Source organism: Pollicipes pollicipes, unplaced genomic scaffold (assembly GCF_011947565.3).
Source record: "Pollicipes pollicipes isolate AB1234 unplaced genomic scaffold, Ppol_2.1 Scaffold_5356;HRSCAF=6329_pilon_pilon_pilon, whole genome shotgun sequence".
Classification (NCBI taxonomy): Eukaryota; Metazoa; Arthropoda; class Thecostraca; order Pollicipedomorpha; family Pollicipedidae; genus Pollicipes; species Pollicipes pollicipes.
Window position 1 is genome coordinate 20,665 of NW_023596666.1, and position 21,521 is coordinate 42,185.

The following is a 21,521-nucleotide window of genomic DNA, read 5'->3' on the forward strand; positions in this document are numbered from 1 at the left end:
AGCTGGGGCCACTGAATACCCGAAGTGCCGCCCGCTGACGCTCACACGGCGCGGCGTGAGCCAGTGGGGGACGTCACTGTGTGTGTTGTGGCAGCACCGCGGGCCGGCTGCGGCGGACAGTGCAGCTGGGTAGACGCGTCGTGTTATGGACCTCAGCGCCCGCGACGTTTGAGCGGTTCTGCTTTGCAACCGAGTTCACACGAGCTTCTGCATGTATTAAGTCTAGGTAATATCAGATCAGCTACCCACCAGACAAACATCGGCGCACTCTGGCACAGCCCGGGGCCGCCAGCCTGGAGCAGCCACCACAGACGTACCGACCCAATCAACGACGGCCTCATGGGACGTGTGGACACGTCGGACACCCGGTCATGTCCGAGCCCCCCCCCCCCCCCCCCGGTGCAGCGACCAGCGTCCTCCGGCTATCCGATCCCTGACCTCCACACGGGCGGGCAATGTGCGTCGGACCGCTCACGCCCAAAACAGGTGGCACCGGACTCTCCACAGGGGTGGAAATGATGCGCTACGTCGGTCCCTCGCCATGCAAGTGGGCGTTCTGTGCCACATTACTGGCTCTCCAAACAGCTGGAAATTGGACGCTGGATCACTGACTCTCTAAGCAAGTAGAAACCGTGCTCCAGCTCCCTGACTGCATCCAGGCGGTAACAGTGCACGAGATCGCTGACCCTGCATGCAGACATGAACGAACACATCCCACTGGCTCCCGAGACGGACGCGAGCAGTGCATCAGACCCCGGCTTCTCAAACCTCAAACCACTGGCTCATCTAACGGGCATGCACTGGGTATCTCACCAACCACCAACAGGCATCGAAGTCAACACGCTGAACGCACTCCACAGTTTCTGTGTGACATGCTAGCCACTGACACTGAACCTTCCTAACAGTCGATCAGATCCACATGACCGACTGTCGGAGCCAGCCCTGCCCACCCACATCAAAAACAGAGGATGTCATTCCAGCCGTAACGTCAGCCCACAGCATCTGAGCTAAATTAATGAGTTCCGTCTGCGGTTGTCATATGGTCCTTCTATCTCTACCACAGCAAAAAATGACCGGCAACAATGCTACTTCGTACTCTAATCTTTGATCGAATGAAAACGCTCAGTTGGTAGCGACACTCGTAGAAGTATATGACGCCAGACAACTTCCGAAAGCCTCTGGTTTCTTGTACGCACCAGCAGCGCCTGTCTCGGTCGGCCGGCGGCAGGTGTTGACCAAAGCGACACAACGGCTCGCGGCGCTCGGCTCGCTCCAAACAGGAGTTCGCTGAACGACGCGCACTGATGTTGGACTCAGGGGAGCCGTTGGCCAAAGCGGGCGCGAACCGAGTGAGCCGGGACGGTGCAGGTGGCGCCATGGACTCCCTCCGCGAGCCGCAGATCCCAGCGTGGTCTGTTCTGAACTGGGTCGAAGGCGCCGCCGCAGCCGCCCAGTCGAAGCGCCGCCGCCGACGCGTCGAGAACCGTCAGGCCTCTCCTGTGATATGTGCTCCCCGTCCGGAGAGATAGCGCACGCCCTGCAGCGACCCGGCGCACAAGCCTCCCCTCACAGCCTGAAGTGGCGTCGGCCGGCCGGCCGGGCTACCTGCGCGCCCGGGCTTTCGAGTGCTCGTCGCGTAACAGCTCCTGATACATCTCTGACTGGAGGAAGCGTGGGAAGATGTCGCTCTCCATCAGGTGCTGCACACGCCGCTGAGCCGCGTCGAACATTTGCACATCCGGGTCCGACAGCCGCTTACCGATCACCGCCCGTGTGGACGAGTCGATGTTGATCTGAGGGGAAGGAACAGACGTCAGTTAGGTCCGCACTTCCGAGCCGTGAACCAGCGGGAGTGTGCGTACTTAATTTCACACGTCTGCGCCATCCCGAGATACCGCAGTAGGACGGCATCGGCCGACACTTATGACTGGCAACAACGGGCACACAGGAGAAACTCGGACACCGATTGCGACCCAAATACACAGCAATGGGCATATCCCTAAACGAATCAAAGCATTTCGCTGGAATCTCACTCATCCATCTTGTTGCAGCTTCACCTACCTGTTGCAACTTTCCATAAGTAATTACTTTAAGACGTTTCGTGCTATATTTAAGGAGACCTTTCATCTGAATGCAATGTTTTAAACTTAAATGAACCGACGAGCAGACAAGTACCGCAAAGCCAATTTGCGGATACGAGATCCGTTTACGACCAGTCTGGAACCAGTGCTGGCACGCTCCACTGCTACAACCAGTATAGCGCCCGATAACGATCGCCTCTCTCAAAGCCTGAGCAGCCAAGCATTCACCTCTCTCAGGGCCGGAGTAGCCAGACAATCACCTCTCCGAGCCTGTGCAGCGAGACACTCACCTCTCCCGGCGCCTGTACCGCCAGACACTCACCTCTTCCCGGCGCCTGTACCGCCAGACACTCACCTCTCCCGGCGCCTGTACATCCAGATACCCACCTCCCCCAGTGCCTGTGCAGCCAGACACCCACCTCCCCCGACTTCTGTGCAGCCAGACACTCACCTCTCACAGAACCTGAGTAATCAGACATTCACCTCTTTCGGAGCCTGTGCAGCCAGGAACTCATTATAGATTTGTTGAGCCCTGGCTGGTAACTTGCAGTGTCGCGTTTTCTTGAAATCCTCAACGGCAAGCCAGAATTCCAGATTTTCATCAGCAAACTCTTGTGACAGGAATCCTTTGAACAACGCCACTCCATCTGCAACAGGTGTGCACATTAAGCAACACAAAAATCGACCTGTGTAGCTTACAGGGAGTGTTCCACATTTGGATGGGCTTTTGAGCTGACAAACCATCCTGAAGATCATTCGGTGCAGTTCACAGCCCTGCCCCTCTTCAGACCTAAAATACTGGTTTCTGAGCTACACGCCCGCGAAGATGTTCAGACTATTTCGTTCAGACTATTTCAAGGTTTCCTTGGCATCCATGACGCCATAATAACATTATTCAAATCCTGTCATGCCACGGCCATGTGGCATCCAAGGTTAAGATAAACGTAAGTGTCAAGTCGTTCACAGCTGGCGTTCGTGAGCACGATTTGCAGACATAACGGCCCTCGATTGGCTCCCAAACAATGTTGCACAAGCTATGCAAAATCCTGACACGCATTACGTTTTGTGTTTTATAATACAAGAAGTGATAAATTCTGCCCAGTTATTACGAGAATAAGACTTGTTATGAAATAACTTGGGAATAGCCTTATAACCGAGTATGTGGATGCAGGAAAGCGCCTTAGCATCACCGGTAAATATGCAAGAACATCGCGAGAAAGTGCCAAAACACCAGCAGCTAAGGATATTTGGTTCAACTTAAATCCAACAGCGTCGCGGCCATTTCTCGGGAGATTGAAAAACTACACGTGTGTGCCGCATACAAACGTTCCATGACGCGATAAAACAATTACATATAAAAAAGCATGTTTACTTAATAGAGCAATTTGGCTCTCTCAAGCAGCTTTTTTCTTGATACATTTCCGCTCGATTCCCCTCAATAATAAGCCCCTTCATTGAGCGTATTTCATCATATCTGATGCTTGCCTCAATACATTCAAATGTGGAACATTTCCTTTGACAGACTGCACACAGGCATCGCACATCGTTGGTACTTGACTATCCACCGGCCGCATTTTCCATTGTATTTGTAGACACAATGGAGTGTGATGTGTTGCACTGGATTTTCGCACTCGGCTTCAGGGTCGACAGAGCTGACGGCAGAGCCGTTTTTTAACTGCCTTTGTGTCGGCTGTTGGTGCTGTCCAAATGTCAGCTTCCATGGGATGGGTGACGCCTAGCCGCTCGCTCTACCGTTCTACCGATTCTGGAAGAGATGTGAGGATGTCTACAACCAGCCAGCGTTCAGATGCAGCTACGCTGCTGCACTCTGCCGGATCCCATCGCGACCACGTGGCCTTGACCTGGCGCTGGGCCGTGATGCGAGGGTCACAGCTGCGGTCCGCCTGGCAGACCATAGGCAGATTCAGGTCGTGGCCAGCTGGGTCGGATGAGCCACCAGTGGTTCTGTCGTACTGGAGCCGCGCGCGAACGGGGGGATGAAGAGCCGGACGGCGAGAACGGCTGCGACACTCCCACACGGCGGACGACAGTGCGACAGTGCGACAGTCGGCGGACGCTGACTGTCGCACGTTGTCCGCCACCCGTGAGCCATCATCGGCTTCTTGGGTGCCGTCGCGCTGTGTCACGCCTCGGCCCCGGACGCTCTCGGTGCTGGCCCGCCCGACCATCGGGCAGACCCTGCAGTCAGCACGCACCTCCCGCACCAGTTCTGCCAGGCCAGCCGGCACGCTGTCGATCATCCACGCAGATGTCCGGTCGTCAGTCCTGGGAATGGACTGTGTGCTTCAGACCGTACGCGCCCATGACCTGGACGTCACGTGCATAACCGAGACGTGGCTGACTGACCCAGTCACGGTCAGGATCTTAGTGTTTCCCGGCTACCGGCTGGTGCGCAGGGACCGCCCGACCCGGCGCTGCGGGGGTTGTCACCCATCTCCAGTGCCAGTGCAGTATGCGAGTCGTTGTGGGTGTCGCTGAGTGGCGGCCGACATCTCCCGGCCACCGCGGGAGATGTCGGCCGCCACTCAGCGCCGGAGTGGCGGCCGACATCTCCCGGCCACTGTGGGCGTTGTCTGTCGTCCTCCGTCCGATCCGACATCAGGCGGCCTTGGCGAGGCACAGGACCAACCAGGAGCGGCTGGTGCCATTGGGAGACGCGTGATTTGTTTCGGTGATTTTAACATTGACTTCATGCGTCCCGACAATCCAGCTGTGCGTGTCTACTTGTCTCTTTTAAAAGATCTGGGTCTCGTGCGGTTTTTGACACACCTACCCATCTTGAGCCGACAGCGACTCTCCTGCACCACGTCATTACCAGCATGCCTAAACTGGAGGACACCGGTCTGGTGCCGCCAGCGCCGACTGCAGACCATCTCGCCACCATCCCTCGTGCCCCGTTCAGGTGGCAGCACTCACATCCTGTTTCTTTTCGTGCTTGCCCCTGGCGTGATATCTGCTGAGGCGCGTCCAGTCTGCCTTTGTTGCAGGCAGACTGGGACCCGTTGTACCGGGCCGTAAGTGCGGCGGAGGAGCTGGAGTTCATATGCGTCTGGTCAAAGGCCATTCATGTGCACTGTTCTCTGGAAACAGCGACACTCCGCCGTCCACGTTGCCCCTGGATTGAGGCGAATCCCGGTCTGGTGTGTGTGACGCGGGAGCGCGACCACGCGTACCGGTCATGGCGAGGGTACGGTGGGAGACCGACCTCACAGAAGAATGTCGGCGTCTGCGAAACCCGGTTGAGGTTTACTGCGCCCAGGCCAAGCGCGACTTTCTACGCGCCAGCATGTTATCCGACCGGGCTAGTCTGCTAAGGTATCGGGCCTGCGTGCGGCAGGCCGGCACACTGCAGCCAATGCCTGGGTGCGGTACACACTCGGAGATGAGCAAGAGTTCAGTGCCCGCAGCGAGAGCCACGCCGCCGCGGAAGACGCGTGGGACGTTGTCGAGTGCCGGTCGAAGCACACGGGCGTGCGGACAGCTGCGACTCCGCACCCGCTGTACTCACATTTGGAGTTGATCAGGTTGAGGAAGGAGGTGGCCCACTGCTGGGCCTGCGCCCGGTCCGGTCGCACCGAAATGCTGTTGTCGCTGCGCCTCCGCCGAAGAAAGCCCAGCCGCTGTCGACACTGGCGCACCGCACTGCCGACAAGAGGGACGGTCAGCTGACACAGGGACGGAGGGACCGAAGGCTGACACAGGGGACGGAGGGACCGAAGGCCGACACAGGGGACGGAGGGACCGAAGGTCGACACAGGGGACGGACGGACCGAAGGCCGACGCTGGGGACGGAGGGACCGAAGGTCGACACAGGGATGGAGGGACCGAAGGCCGACGCTGGGGACGGAGGGACCGAAGGCCGACACAGGGGACGGACGGACCGAAGGTCGACACAGGGGACGGAGGGACCGAAGGCCGACACAGGGGACGGAGGGACCGAAGGCCGACGCTGGGGACGGAGGGACCGAAGGCCGACACAGGGGACGGAGGGACCGAAGGCCGACACAGGGGACGGAGGGACCGAAGGTCGACACAGGGGACGGAGGGACCGAAGGCCGACACAGGGGACGGAGGGACCGAAGGCCGACACAGGGGACGGAGGGACCGAAGGCCGACACAGGGGACGGAGGGACCGAAGGCCGACACAGGGGACGGAGGGACCGAAGGTCGACGCAAGGACGGAGGGACCGAAGGCCGACACTGGGGATGGAGAGACCGAAGGCCGACACAGGGGATGGAGGGACCGAAGGCCGACGCTGCGGACGGAGGGACCGAAGGCCGACGCTGGGGACGGAGGGACCGAAGGCCGACGCAGGGACGGAGGGACCGAAGGCCGACACAGGGGACGGAGGGACCGAAGGTCGACGCTGGGGACGGAGGGACCGAAGGCCGACGCAGGGACGGAGGGACCAAAGACCGACACTGGGGACGGAGAGACCGAAGGCCGGCACTGCTGGGGGCAGGGGGACTGTAGGCTGACACAACGCCAGGGACAGAGGGTCCGTAGGCCAACTCCAGGGACAGAGAGTAAGCCAACGCCAGGAACAGAAGTTGCATAGGACAACGCCAGGGACAGAGGAGGAAGGAAAGACGTTTGATTCGCCGCGGGGAAAATAAAAAACGTCGCCGACGAGACGTACTTTCGTACACAACACCACACATACAAGAAGCTACATGACCTAGACATGAAAAGCCAGCAGTCACAGTTGAAACGAGATAAGCCTCACGTCGGCCTCGGTTGCAAGCCGCCCAAGCAAGCAAGTTGCAAGCCCTCTTCTGATCCCAGACATCCCACGCGTGCAACTTGAAGTCAGAGACGACGGAAGTCCTCTCAAGCTGGGGGGCAGCCATTTTTGGTTATTGATTTCCAGTCAATACCTTTAAGCCAAATTTTAAGTGCTTATAAAATTGGGAACAGCCCTCCCCCCTTCTCCACGACACCTCAATTACCCCACGCCAGCATAGGCAGCTTCACAGAACACAGCACTGAAGCGCGCAGCTTTCACCAATCACCACGCTGCAGCAGGCGCCTTCACTGGCCGCTGACAGCACTGTATCGGACCAGCCTCGCTCCTACCCAAGGCTGCTGCCCTACAACAGCTGAGTCAACAGTGGCGCGGCGTTCCACCGCTCGAGCGGAGTGACGCACTCGGCCCGCGGCGATCACGTGATGCTCGCTGCAGAGCGGACGACAGACCCCGGGGTGTTCGCAGGCCTGCACATATTGGTCGCCTTTCGCCGCTGGACGCGCGGGCTGACAGCGCCGAGAGCCGACAGTCCAAGCCTCTCTCGCGCCTGGGGCGGGATCCACCAGGCGCGGCTCTCTCGCGCCTGGGGGGACCCACCAGCCGAGGCTCTCTCGTGCCTGGGGCGTGCGTCACTATGCGCTTAAGACTCCCGCGTGAGAGCAGACCGCGTACCGCTGACGACGGTTTGTGTCAGCACATGAGGCTTTCTAAACTACTCCGGTCATTTCAGAAGTATTTTGCAGCATTATCGAAGCGGTTCGAGCGGTGTCATTGATTACAATTTCAAATTCAATAATGTATCCCGTCTACCAGGATGTGCAGGTTCGCTCACCAGGCATATTACCGCCGAAGCACGGCCAGTTGGAAGTTGTGATGAGGTGCTTCCATCACCTAGTCCCGGAGATACGTGCAACCAAACTGCCAACCCCGACATCGCCATCAGCAACTGGCAGACGTGTGCCGGAATCCCCGAGATGGATCCCCGAAAACTCGTTCTGGATCTCGTTATGGGTGGGTGGAGGGAGTACCTGCGGGACCCGTCACCCATCATTGAAAGTCGGGCACGTGTCTGGCCGCCAAACATGTCAAGTTGCTAGAGCAGTAGGCAGCACAGGCCCCTGCGGTTTGCTTGCTATATCCGTGATCGAAGCGGGACTCCAGACGCGTATGCGGGAAAACTGAGAGATATCACTAATTACAGGGCTGCACGAGAGGTCAATTGCTCATAAGAGTTGGTGGACTTGCATCACTCACGTTCCAAGAACAAACAAACGAGACGAATCGATTCCTGCCACCAAGCCTCTCTCTGGAAAACCCGAGGCAATCACGAGGTCCGCTTTCCCAGACTGGACGTCGATAACCGTCAACATCGGAAGCAATAAACCCGTAGCGGCGATTGCGTGAGATTACGGCGAGGCGCGGGCCCGCCGGCGGCTGCGGTGGCATGGCCCGTGGGGTCGGCCACCATCACCGCCGACGCCGGCTATCCTGCACTTCCGGCCGGCGAGGGCTGACGCCGCGCTGGCGACGGCTCCGGCCGAGCCAGCTGCTGCCGTCTGGCGCGCGGGCTGCGGCGGGCGGCGTTGGCATAAGATGCTGGTGCTGCAGGGAGTTGCGGAGCGCGCCCGTCTCCCATGAGGTGTGCACCGTACACCACATGGAGTAGGAGACCACGTTGTATAGCGCATATAGTCACCGATAGTTATGTGCGTTATGCTGTACCACGACCGGAAGGGGCAATGCGTGCGCCTTGACGTCCAGGAACACAACAAATCACTTCCAACCAATGCCTGGGACCAAAATACAAGGGTGAAAAATCTTCTCATTTACCGGATACCACTGGTAACAAAAATGGACAATTTTGTGAGTAGACTGGTGACAATCGCGACAATGGAAACAATACAACCAACCAGACCATATTACAGCAGACCATCCTAGCTAGATGAAGCCCAAAACTTAGTACTAGTTTGCATTCGCTAACGCTCGCAGCGTGGGGTTGTGCAGAGCGCATGTCGAAACGTTGACGTTTCGCTGTATGAGCAAGTTGAGCCACAAGATAGAAGCTTTAATCAGGATAGTTGTAAGTGGATGACAGACATATACTAGAAAATTATACTTCACTGCTGACGTCACGGGTCAGTGGTGACACAGTGTTTTTCCAATGCCCCTCAGATCAGTCCTTTCACGGATTTTTTGTCGGCCAACATTCGCTTCACATGCTACACAGGGCAATATACCAGATAACTAGGCTTATTACTAGTCGTGAGAATGGTGGCTGGCCGCAGCACCTTGCGATGACGTGATCAGACTGCCAGGCAGCGTTTTAAAGCGTCGCGCATGGCTTCAATGTTCGCCACAGAGTAATGATTTGGGTTCAGCGCGAGGCTGTGGGCTGCCGTTGGTTGTGTTCGTGTAAGAAGCTGAGAAGCTTGAAGAACGTAGCCAATCGTTAGTTTTTTAAGGCGCTGTGCGGTTTTAAGGTTCACCATGGAGGGCGTCACCGGGTAACGGCGTGAAAATGTCCTGCCGACCTATGAGGCTCGTCGTTTGCTGATAGCCGAACGGTGGCTTCAGAGGCCAACGAAGGACGTTGGAACGACACATATCAAGGATTCATTCAGGAAATCTTGCTGCTGCGTGGAAGAACGGCTTTGAGATAAAATGCCGAGCATCGCTGGTGAAGACCTCTCACACTCCGTCGCACCTCGGACTTAGCGTTCTGAGCGGTAGACAGGCGTGAGATAAAACGCTTTCATTGTCATCATTTAGAGCTAAATGAAGGCGCCAGAGGTATCAAAAAATTCCGTTTGCACCTGCTCAGACCAGTTTTGCGCGGGTTTTGCACTAGTTGGCTGGGATCACGTTAGGAAGTGAGAGGCCTGTACCAGTGATACCAGTGATTATGCAAAGATAGTAAAGCTCGCCAACGCTTCCTACTGATTGTACAATGGTGTCACAAAACCAGCAGTGATATTTTTCAGGTGCTTGTAGAATCAGATTATCGGCAGATGAACAGCCAAAAGGATGCATATTTGCAAAATACGTAGGGGTGAGGGAGGGGGGCTGTCATGTGATGTCCCAGGTGAAATGTATAGCGTCCTCAATTTAGGAGCCAGTTCCCCCACATCGCTATCGTGCCTTGTGCGCCACGGTGTACCTTGACGCGATTCCGTTGGACTCCGGTGGTGCAGTTCAAATACAGACGTCAACTGTGGAGCGTCGTGCGTGTGATCCGGAATTGAGAAGGCGCGAATGAACAGGTAACAAGACAGGGGTGGGGTGCAGGAGAAAAAATGTTGGCCTTACGTCCGAAATCCACTTAAAACAGTCCTTTCCCCAGATTTGACGAACTTTCTTTTTGGAATTTGAGGAGGGGCATAGTTTCTCAGAATAAGTTGTGGGGCTAGAACCTAAAAAATGGTGATGAAAAATTAGAAATACAAATGATGGATAAAAGAGGACACTACATCTCTGGTTAGGAGAGGCAGCCCCTCCCCAACTGAAAAGCAAACCACACACCTCTAGGCCGATATTACGTGATTTGACCTTCGATGTCTATGCGCCCTAAAATCATCATCACAAACCTCTAAGCTGGTTTGTCTTAACCATCATTCAGTGTTTGATGCCAACAAGTGATACTTTAGTGAAAATGAACTCCCAAACGAAAATGTTTGATGGTTGTGCTGCATTGCATTAAATTTGTTTGTTTTGTGGTTTAATAAAATTAGAGTCGTATTGGAACGATTCCCGATAAATTTGGCTCCAGGTGACAATTCAGCGATTCCAAATTCCATTGGTGACAAAAAAAAGGCATTTTTCATCCTTGCCGGGACATCAGCCGTGACTAGCATCAAGGAGCCCGGTCGGATGGTCGAGGTCGAGCTTCACATGCGGCATGGCCCCTCACACCCTGGACCGCGACCCACCACCTCACGTGACCTGGCCATGCTCAGCGAATCACCAAGCCGCGACCGCCTGGCTCCGCTCGGTCTCTGGGCAATACTTGGAAAGGCAGGACGCGGTGGAGGAGCGCCACGCCGGACGCGTGCGGGCAACAGGCAGGATTTCCTGCTCGGCCATTGACGTCAGACGACGGCGACATCCGTCCCCCCCCCCGCACCGACCTCGCCACCGGCTGGCCGACCACGGGAAAGCCGCGGACGGCACCCACCGCGGCAGGAACTGGCGCCCCAACGCCGTGTAACAAGTGGGGCGACCGCATAAAACACGGCACGTGGGGTGTGCAAGACCGCTCCTGAACAATACGCATTATTGCCCAGAAGAATGAAAAGGCGTGATAAACACGGGTGCAGCTGTAACACGCGCCGAGGTTCCTTGACCTGGCCCGGCCGCCCTTCGGCGGCAGCCCTGACCGGCACCCCCTCCCCCCTCTCACCCCCGTGCAGACGTCATACCGGGCTACTGTGCGCGGTGACACCCGTGGCGGCGAAGAATGCAGTAGTGTATGTGTCACACCCGCGGCGGCGGTGAATGCCGTAGTGTATATGTGACACCTGCGGCGGCGGCGAATGCCGTAGTGCATGTGTGACACCCGCGGCGGCGGTGAATGCCGTAGTGCATGTGTGACACCCGCGGCGGCGGTGAATGCCGTAGTGCATGTGTGACACACGCGGCGGCGGTGAATGCCGTAGTGTATATGTGACACCCGCGGCGGCGGTGAATGCCGTAGTGTATGTGTGACACCCGCGGCGGCGGTGAATGCAGTAGTGTATGTGTCACACCCGCGGCGGCGGTGAATGCAGTAGAGCATGTGGACGTATGACTGCTGCCGATTTCTCAAAATGAGTGGGGGCGGGGGGCAAAGACGTGGAAGTCCCCGAAAGAGTATTTCAAAGATTTCAAAGAACTTCGAAGAACTTCAAACATCAAAGATCTAGGTGAAAAGCCACGGCAAACTTCTCGGATTCCATCCACCTTCTATGTTCACACAAACACACACGCACGCACGCACGCATGCACACGCACGCACGCAAGCACACACACACACACACACACACACACACACACACACACACACACACACACACACACACACACACACACACACACACACACACACACACACACACACACACACACACATATATATATATATATATATATATATATATATATATATATATATATATATATATAATCATATATGTCATTGTGTACGTATGTAAGCTGTCAACTATTTGTCAATGCATTTAAAAAATGCACTGTCCAGAATCTACGTGTGTATTACAACCATCTTACACGCACGTTCTCGACAGATCAAAATTTAACACGCGCTCGGGTGGGGCTTGAAAAGTCTTAAGGTTTAGAGACAAAAAATGGATGTAGGTGAATATGTATAAAGTTGATTGTATTATGAAGTTGGGATTGAAAAGAGAGCGTAAAGCGACGTCTATGAGCTGTTTGTCGGTGGCAAATGGCCCAAAGTATAAGATATTTGGGGTAAACTAGGATTCATACATGATGTTTTTGCCAGAAATAAACCAGTTCAAAACGTCCGTTGCGAACCCGGTCATCAAAAGAGGGAAAAAAGCGTGTCGCCGTGTCCGTGGGCTGGACGGACGGTGTCGGGCATTGTGGTACGTTAAGCTTTCGCTCCAGTCTGCCTCATGGCCGGTAATTTCACGATTGGCTGGTAGCGTTGGGGCTCACGCAACAAACACTGCTTATCGCGGCAGTTGATCCCAGAAATCAACCCAATGGAAGGTTTGAGCTTCATCTTTAATAATACCAGTATCGTGAAGGCCACGGTTTTTCGCAACATGTCTACAATGCGGTAAAAGCTGCTAGGCCACATCGTTCAGCTTTGTTTACCTGTGGCGGATATTTATGAATATCAAACTAGACGGCCAATTTTGCATTCGCCCGACGTCTCCCGTCAGTACGTCATGACAGTGTACTCAGATGGGTTGCAAAATAATTCATGTTGCCCCTGTTGCGGTACCTTAACGCACCCTGTTACCATATCGCGCACATATGGAGGGGCGCAGTCTCCAGTCTCCTAATATGTTGCCCCCCCCCCCCCCCCACTCACACTTTGAAGAGGCCGGTCAAGTCCAGCATAAAGCCGATTAAGGGTATTTGGGGGATAAGTTTAGTTTTTTCCCTGTTCCGCCTCCCCCATCTTACTTTGAGAAACTTCTCTTTGCTGTTGCTGTCACTCTAATCACAATACCAGCTGCCACCTCCGCATATCGATATTTGTTTAATTTATAGGCGGTAGAATTGCCTTCTTCCCTGCATGGGACGATTACAACTTTACCGCCACATCCGCGAGTAGTGTCAATATTATTTTCATAGAGCGTCAAACATAGCGTACAAGAAAGTCTGGTTGCCTAGACCCCTCTTTATCGCTCCTGGATCCCAAGCAGTTCGCGTGCTTCAAACACCGCTTAACTACGCTCCTCAGTGATGCAAGAAACTGTAATATAACCCACGCCAGGCTATCGTGCGGGTGCCTTGTTTGGATTCGTACCATATTAGGTTTTGCCATCCCAGCAAAGGAATCGTTTGCAGAACCTTTTGTCGCGTGCAGATGTGTTCTGAGTCACACACACAGGTCGTCGCGTCTATTCGGAGTTGATGGTTCGTCGGGAACATTTCACCGCATTTGGGTTTGCGTTGAGCTAGCAGCTCTGCGTAGCCAGATCTGTGCTCCGACTCGCCCAATGGATGACGTATGCAGCCGACTGCGACCGACCGATCTACAAACGCATCACACCGTTCCGGGAGCAGGGGCACCAGCTGCGCGCGCGCGCCAGAATGTCTGGCTAAAATCGAGCCGGCTGGGCTTCCCAGAAGCGCGTCATGCATATGGCAGCGGACGGCGGCCGCCGAACCCTCCAAGGCAGCGATTGGCACACGGTAGCCTACCAGACCCACACCTGCGTCATGCCGGCGGACATAAACACGCTGTCCAGACCTCCAGCCCACTCTAGACATCGCGGCCCGGCGGAGCTCAGACGTGTTCACTGCGGTACAACGTAAACTAGCAGCCGGGTCTAGATCCGGTGTCGCCGTATACATCGCGTCGGCTCGCACAACCACCCCTCCCTAGCAAAATATTTTGGCATTTGTTTATGTCGCGTACCATTAAAAGGTGTTGGGGGCCGAAGTCTGCTGAAACGTCATCATGTCATGTGTTGTGTTACTCAGTTTCAAAACCAGGCTCGAATCTATCTATTTCGATATGAGTTGTTCCATCTTTCCGAAGCTAATCGCTCGCTGAAAATACACAGGAGATAAGATCATGTGCTGAAGCTAGAGCCACAGGGTCAGATCCGGCAGAGCCCGAGGATCGTAAATTCAACAGTGCTAATGCAACTGTCTCCGAGATGCATCACCCCTAGACGTCAGGGATGAATGCGCAGTACGTTTATGTCTGCCATTTATTCTGTGTGCGACTACTGACAAATCATGCGGACGCCATTGTCGCTGGCCTGCAATCCCTCCAAGGTCGCATGCCGTGATGTAACCAGCGAAATACGCGGCGCGAAGGATTCCGGCCTGGCTGCTGGACCATGATGTCCGCCGGCTTTTTCGAACATTTGATTAATTATCACTCGCAAGACGACGTTGGGCGTGAACACTGCCGCACATAAGTAAGGCTGTCTATTTGCACTCTTTTGGATGGGCCACTGCCCCCCCCCCCCCTCCAATGTCCAATCTGCCCCCCTCCCGATGTCCAATCTGCTCCCTCCCAATGGCGAGCCTGCCCCCCCCCCCCCCAACATTACTGGGCCCCAGTACATATAGGACATTACAAATGCGAACTCGAAATTACAACAAACTTAAAAAAATACTTTTATTAATTGTTTACTGGTAAAAACTTACAGAAAACGAAGACTGCGATATCATGTACATTTTAGTACACCCGACTAAGTCGGTCACTGTTTTGAATCTCTGAGGTAGTAACGAGTTCACTTGAGTTTTATTCTGTTTTTCTTGCATGCTACCTATTTCTATTACACGATTTATATCTCTTGCTATATCTGGTCTAGTTTTGTGCCACTGTTGGATTGTTTTGGCACTATTCAGCGATATTTCAAATATACAGACCGCAGCAAATTGTGCTGTTGTGCTACGTCTTATCACAATCATCCCATGCATGGGAGAAGGTAACTCCACCGCCTACAAATTAAGCAATATCGATGTGCGGTGGTGGCGGCTGGTGTTGTGATTAGAGGCACAGCAACGGCATTTATTTATTATTCACCATTAGAACAATGGTTTCCTCTTTTCTGGCTAACGACATTCAGCTTGATGTTCCATTGCATATGTGCAAAGTGTAAGTTCTCAAAATAAGCTGGGGGAAGGAAGCTGAACAGGGAAACAACTAAACTGACCCCTTGATTACACTTAAACGGCCTTATCCCGGACTTGACCCGTCTCATCAAAGTATGAGGGGGGTGGGGGGTGGGGAGGCAACAGAATAGGACATTGGAAACTGCGCCCCTGAATATGTGCAAGATACGGTAACAGGGTGCGTTCGGACACTGCACACAGGGGCGACATGATTTCTTTGGCAACCGATTGGGTGCAAAGTCATGGCATGTGTTGACAGGAGACGCTGAGCGAATGCAAAACTGACCCCTAGTTTGATATTCATATAAATCCGCCACAGGTAAACAAAACTGGACGATGTGGTCTAGCAGCATTTGCCACATCGTAAACAGGTTACCAAAAACCGCGGCCTTCACAGCACTGGGGTTTTTAAAGATGTAACAGATACACCTTTCATTGGGTTGATTTCTGGGATCAACTGCCGCGATAAGCAGCGTTTGTTGCGTGAGCCCCAACGCTACCAGGCAATCGTGAAATTACCGGCCATGAGGCAGACTTTGAAGCGAAAGCTTACCGTACCACAATGCCCGACACCGTCCGTCCTAACGTTTTACGTTGGTTTATCTCTGGCGAAAACATTATGTCTAAATTCTAGTTTACCCAAATATCCTTACTTGAGGCTATCGTTCGGCAAAGTGACCCCAATAGACTACAAAGCTTCAAAAGATATAGTTACCAACTTTCTACCGCACATTGCTAAATTCACCACTGACAAACAGCTCATATACATCGCTTTACGCTCTCCTTTTTCATTTCTACGTTCATTTGAAAACTATATTCATACATTAACACCCACATTTATTTTTTGGCAACCAAACCTCAAGAGTTTCCAATCCAAATTCATTAAGCATATCATCATATGCGTTTTGCGACAACTGTTCCATTTATCAGAACGTAACTGCCAATGTTTGTAAACTCTTTGTAAGTCAGAGGATAATTAACGTTTCGGTGGTTACATTAAAATCTATAACCACAAAATCACTCCGGTACATTCCGATGTCAGCCAATGCTGTCTCTGCGTATACAACTCACACGGAACAACTCACAACGAAATTCGTAGCGTGAAAAATGAGGCAAGAGCGCATAAAGCTACAATAAGCCCTCATGATACACCCAGCATCTTTGTCTTTGTCATGCCCATTCCCTTTACACCGTACGAATTCTGCAAGGTTGCGGCCTTACCATGCGCCCCACGACAGGCGAATGCCATGTAACGACGGCGGTACATTCCCTGTGGTCGCGTTTCTGGCCACTGAGAGCACCGGTCGAAAGCAAGACGCATAAGTGATAATATCTCAGTTAATCGGAATTTATTGATGTCAAAACCACCTTAAGGGACCACAAATACCTTCTCATGCCAGGAAAGCTTGATTTCATTCGCTCTTTTCCATTTCTGATTTATTTAATTTGATGGTTACTAAAACGCAGAATACACAGCCCGCGACAGCTGCGAAACAACACGTCGGCTTACGAAGGGCGGCCAACACACGCGCGGGCACAGCGCGGACTCACGTGGAGCTCCTGAACAATCTTCGCAGCAGGCGTGCCCGCGTCCCGGCAGCCCTCCCTCTCGGCATAAACGCTCCGCTCCGTACTAGCCCGCCAGGCGGCTTCCGTCCACCGACCGGCCACAAACACAACTGCTGCGCCGCGCCGCGCCGCCGCCGCCGCACGCAGCGTCACCGCTGATGTCACCCGGAGCCGACGGCGGCGGGCGCCGGGTCGTGCGCGCGAGGCCTGCCGGGGACGGCCGGTCTGCCGACCGTGTGCTCTGGCGAGGGCTGGTGGACGGCAGCTTAACTGGGCACTGATGGACGGCGGCCTAACTGGGCGCTGATGGACGGCTGTTGTGTCGATCAGCTGATGGACAATGTGAACTGTACCGAAAAAGGTAGTCTTCTGGAACACAGTCTGTTGACCTTGGTCGGCATGCTGAACCAGGTACAGTTCTTTTTCCTCAAAATAAGTTGAGTCTGTCCGGCCAATCCTGGCCAATTTAACCGAAGGAAGATGAACCTGTACAACAGTATACCGCACAAAACAGACATATGCTCGACACCAGTTGGGCAAGGCCGACGCTGATTCCGATTCACTACACGTAGATTTGATTCTGACGCGGGCCCCGGCGACTGACTGACAGTTTGGGCTCAGCTCTCCATGCGACTCAGGTGTTGACGATAACCGATTGCAGCCTGCATCGCATTCAAATCTTCAAATGAAAACACCATACAGCCTGCCTTTCCACACCTATTATGATCTAAAGCGCAAAGCGCAGAAGTTGATCAGCTCACTGGAGTGACTTTTTTAACTGGGCTCGTGCAGCAAAGCGGGACCCATGCCGAGAGCGTAGCGCAAAAAAGAATCCGCTAATTGATTCACGAAGATCTGCCATGGGAGAGAAAAAACAGCACAATACCAAATGGATCGTCCACATCATATGTTACGCATGGAGTTGGAAGAGGGTTTTGATGGAGCGTGATCAAAGAGCAACAAGGAAGAATGGAGGAGGTGGGTAAAAACCTTAGTGTTACGCCCAGGTACGGTTGGAAATTACGTTCAAGTCCTTTAAAAAGCAAAATCTTACACTTCGATACAATTAGCTTCCTATCATGGCAAGCAACACGCGGCCAAAAACAGACGCTACACTTTACACACGGACGCAGCGTGACCAGGGGAGATGAGTTGAGAATGTCAAAAAGCGTGACGTGATTTATTGGCTTCTCATCTCAGGTATCCAGAGGGTGCCTCATTTTTGGATCTGTACTTTAAAATTTCGGTGCTGTCGTCAACCCCATGTCTTAGCGTGGACGCGCACGCACCAGAAGCGGCCATGTTTGATGTATGCTGTTGGATCATTTAGCACCAGTGATAGCGCGGTATTTTGTCTGCGTGTGACAAGCGTCCTCGCACGCGGCTCGTCTCAGTGCGCAGTGGTCGTTTCGAAGATCTCATTGCGGTGCACCGGAAGAGGGTGGAGCGGATTTTTTCGCAACTTCTCGCCCGTGTGAGACGCTTCTCAGGCGAAATTGTAGCAAATTACTGACTGTTGCACGCTAGCATTACCGACTATTGTGGTGACTGAAAACAGGTATTACTTTGGTCTGGCATTGGTCTTCACCAAGGGGCCACGGAATGCCATTGAAGGGAACAATTCGATATCTTTCGGGCTCGAAGAACAAGTGAATGGGTTAGCCAAGGACACTGCAGTGGAAGTGGCAAGCGCGGAGGATCACTTCACACCCAGCCACCGATTTGCTAGCTAGTGCTATGGGTCACCTTTCTTTTGCTTACGAGGTTCCGAACCAAACTGCCAAATTTTAAGGTTGGTCGACGGCGGCGGCGGCGGCGGCACTATTTCATCTAATCAATTGGCTGTTCAAATTCGTGGCAAGCCAAGGGCTTAGGCACGGTCAGAAACGATGAAGTTATATATACAATATTAATTCATCGAACTTCAAGTGTGTCACTGCTGATCCCGTTGCATATGGACGCAAACAATAAAGGCTTTGAGCGTCTGGTTGTTAGTCATGATGAGATGTGAAGCGAAAATACCCGGCCCTCAACATGCCGAGATGTAATAGCTTAACGACGATGTCAGGCAATCATCAGGTTATGTTTGAAAAATTCCCAAATTTGCACATGTCAGCGTTTTTTTAAGATGTCACAATTCTTTGGCATCGTCGTTAACTAATATCCTCCTGGTAAAGTGACGACAGCAATTTTCAGGATAAGCTGTCTTGTTGATATTATTCTACCAAATGGGACCTACACCCTTTTAGTTTCTAGTCTACATGCCCGTGAAGATGTGCAGACTTTTTCGGGTAAACTCTTTCAAGGCCACCCAGGCATCCATGACGGCATAACAGCGTCCTTCAAATTTCGCAATTTCATTAGCTGTGCGATCAAGGCTAAGACAAACGTTGTTGTCCATTCGTTCATATCTGGCGCTCATGAGCACGATTTCCAAATATAACGGCCGCCACTTGGTTCTCAGTACTGTGCGAGGTAAATAAGGACGTAGTCAGACGACTTATTGAAGACTATATTTTCTAAACAGAGAGAGTGCGTTGTCTAGAGCAGTCTTTTCTACCTAAAAATGTACCAATAGTTATAAGTGGGCTTATTTCATAATATCTCATGCGTACTACGATATCTTCAAATGTGGGGGATTCCCTTTAACCAGTGCCTCCAGGAATATTAAAGGTCGTTAGCTTATACTAAGAACTTTAAACTCGTAATACCAAAAACCAGGAGCTGTATTCTCTTTTCTTATATCAAGTCCAAAATATGACCAGAATAAATCCGTGAATAAATGGGTTCTGGAAATAGAAGGTGTAAGACTCATGGGTTTGCCCCGCCCCCCCCCCCCCCCCACACACAGTGAAAAACGCAAAGTTCCATCCTTGGCCACGAGTCAAAAGTGGTGTGCCGGATATTTGTGGGCTGAGTCCCAACTTGGTAGGCAAGGGACAAGCTGCTGGTCTAAATTTGGTAAAATCCTGGATCTGCATACATGCGAGCAAATGATTTGGAATGATATCTGTAAGAACAGATATGTTGTCGATGACTTTGTTCTGGTTGTATTAGTTCCCCAGCTTCTAAGGGGATGACCAGTTTCAGCAGGTAACACAGCTTTTGCTGGGATTTTTGTTCTCAACGAGGCAAGAAAACCACAAAAAGGGATGTTTTAAACCTAGCCTTGCACTTGTAAGTCATGAACCCGTGCAATGATTGCTAAATATCGCTATAGTAGTTGACATGTCTGGACAGAGGTGTGGCAGGATGTTTCACATCAACCGTATGGAAAGATGGTATGCGGGTACTCCTATTGTAGAAGCATTAATTCGATATTGTTATGGCCGAAGGCAAGGCGTATGGACATAAAGGGGCGACATTTCATCTGTCCGGAATTTGTTAGGGCTGGAAAGCTGCTTCTTGGAATACAAATTTTTCTTTAATTCCAGAAAATAAATGGAACCTGTTTTTTCGCATTCAATCTCTTACAAAACAGCCAGAGCAATGAAAGCCGATAACAACGAATAATGTCTCCTTCACATCATCTGGAAGATGGTGGTCCCGCAATCCAGCGGGACTGGGTAAGAGTACCAGGGAGAACAGTTTGCTCAGCTTGTTTGACCCTCCGACATAGAAATGTCAGCTGGCACCTGGCCAGCAGGGGCCAAGGAGGATGCACGGGCCCGGGGTAGCAGTGTAATAGCGGTGCACTAAGCTGTAGCGGCATGTAAAACCTGCGCAGCCAAGTCTGGCAAAAACAGCAGAGGCAACATTGTACGATGAACTGGAGCAGCCCTTCTTGGGTGGTGGCATTGAGGCATAAGCAAAGCTCTGCTTAGCGAGTGCTCAAGTGCAAAGCAAGCCATGAAAGCCTTTCAAAATACATTGCCGAAAAAATGACAATAGGAGCCCTCAAACCAATCATCCTCCCTGAGACACGTCATCAACCAGTCCGGTCCTCACTCCCGGGCAGCTAAGCTGACCGTAATCCAGGGAGCTAGAATCGTTTTTGAACTAGGGTGGGAGTGAAAAATTCCACTGCAAAGAGACTGTGCAGGAGTGAAAAAATCAATTCACAAAAGACCGAACTTATGAGCTCGTGAACGATGCTTCAGCAAACAAAGACATTTATTTCAAGTTGGCATGGACGTAATATAAGAAGCCTGACAAAACTGTTTTGGTTTTTAACATCTTAGGCCATTTAAGTAAAACAAAATGAATTAAAGCGTAGTAATTTCATGACAGTATAATGTGCATAAAAAATTACTATCACCGATAATTTCATGCACTTTACCTTCCCTTCCACACCACTTTTAACACAAAACGAGGCAAAGAAATTCAATTTTCAAGAATTTCAACAAAAGAACAGCAGAAAATTCAACAAGCATAAAACACTCAAACAAACAAAAAACCTTAGACTTTTACGCATCAGCCCATCACCAAGTCAAACACAATAGACACACCTCTGACTTCCGTTAAAATGGGGTCGGGGAAAAAAAACATTTGTCACTTTTTTACAAAATACCAATGCTTATTTCCATGAAAGTAGCCTAACCATGCCTATCCCAAAGAGGCCTTACTTCATCTCATCCTGTCTGACCTGTTTGTATCACAGCACCAGTTGTGAATTACTGATTCTTGCACAATTCCTATTGTCACTTGCCATGCACTTAACCAACTTAACCCAACTTAGAGTAGCATGTATGTTGAACATCATCCCAACTCACCTATCTGTTGGCGGCAGCATTTGTGATAAAAGCATGATAAAGCTATTTTTTGACTGGTTTCAAGTTAC

At 52.3% G+C, this 21,521-nt stretch overlaps 1 protein-coding gene across 1 annotated transcript; it reads right to left on the reverse strand.

Annotated features, from left to right (window-relative positions):
* Positions 1-397: 397 nt before the first annotated feature.
* LOC119102033 (regulator of G-protein signaling 8) lies at positions 398-16,823 on the reverse strand. Its single transcript, XM_037225408.1, has 4 exons — positions 16,724-16,823; positions 5,611-5,744; positions 2,565-2,728; positions 398-1,793 (listed from the first exon to the last, which is right to left on the reverse strand). The coding sequence occupies exons 1-4, from the start codon at positions 16,786-16,788 to the stop codon at positions 1,602-1,604; spliced, it is 555 nt and encodes a 184-aa protein (XP_037081303.1). The 5' UTR covers positions 16,789-16,823; the 3' UTR covers positions 398-1,601.
* Between the last annotated feature and the right edge of the window lie 4,698 nt (positions 16,824-21,521).

What these genes read in the sequence shown, in the direction of transcription:
- LOC119102033 (XM_037225408.1), bottom strand. Translation starts at nt 16,788, where the DNA reads ATGCCGAGAGGGAGGGCTGCCGGGACGCGGGCACGCCTGCTGCGAAGA. An exon ending in AGATTGTTCAGGAGCTCCAC is followed by an intron (nt 5,745 to 16,723) that starts GTGAGTCCGCGC and finishes TCTTGTCGGCAG; the next exon opens with TGCGGTGCGCCAGTGTCGAC. An exon ending in CAACCTGATCAACTCCAAAT is followed by an intron (nt 2,729 to 5,610) that starts GTGAGTACAGCG and finishes CACCTGTTGCAG; the next exon opens with ATGGAGTGGCGTTGTTCAAA.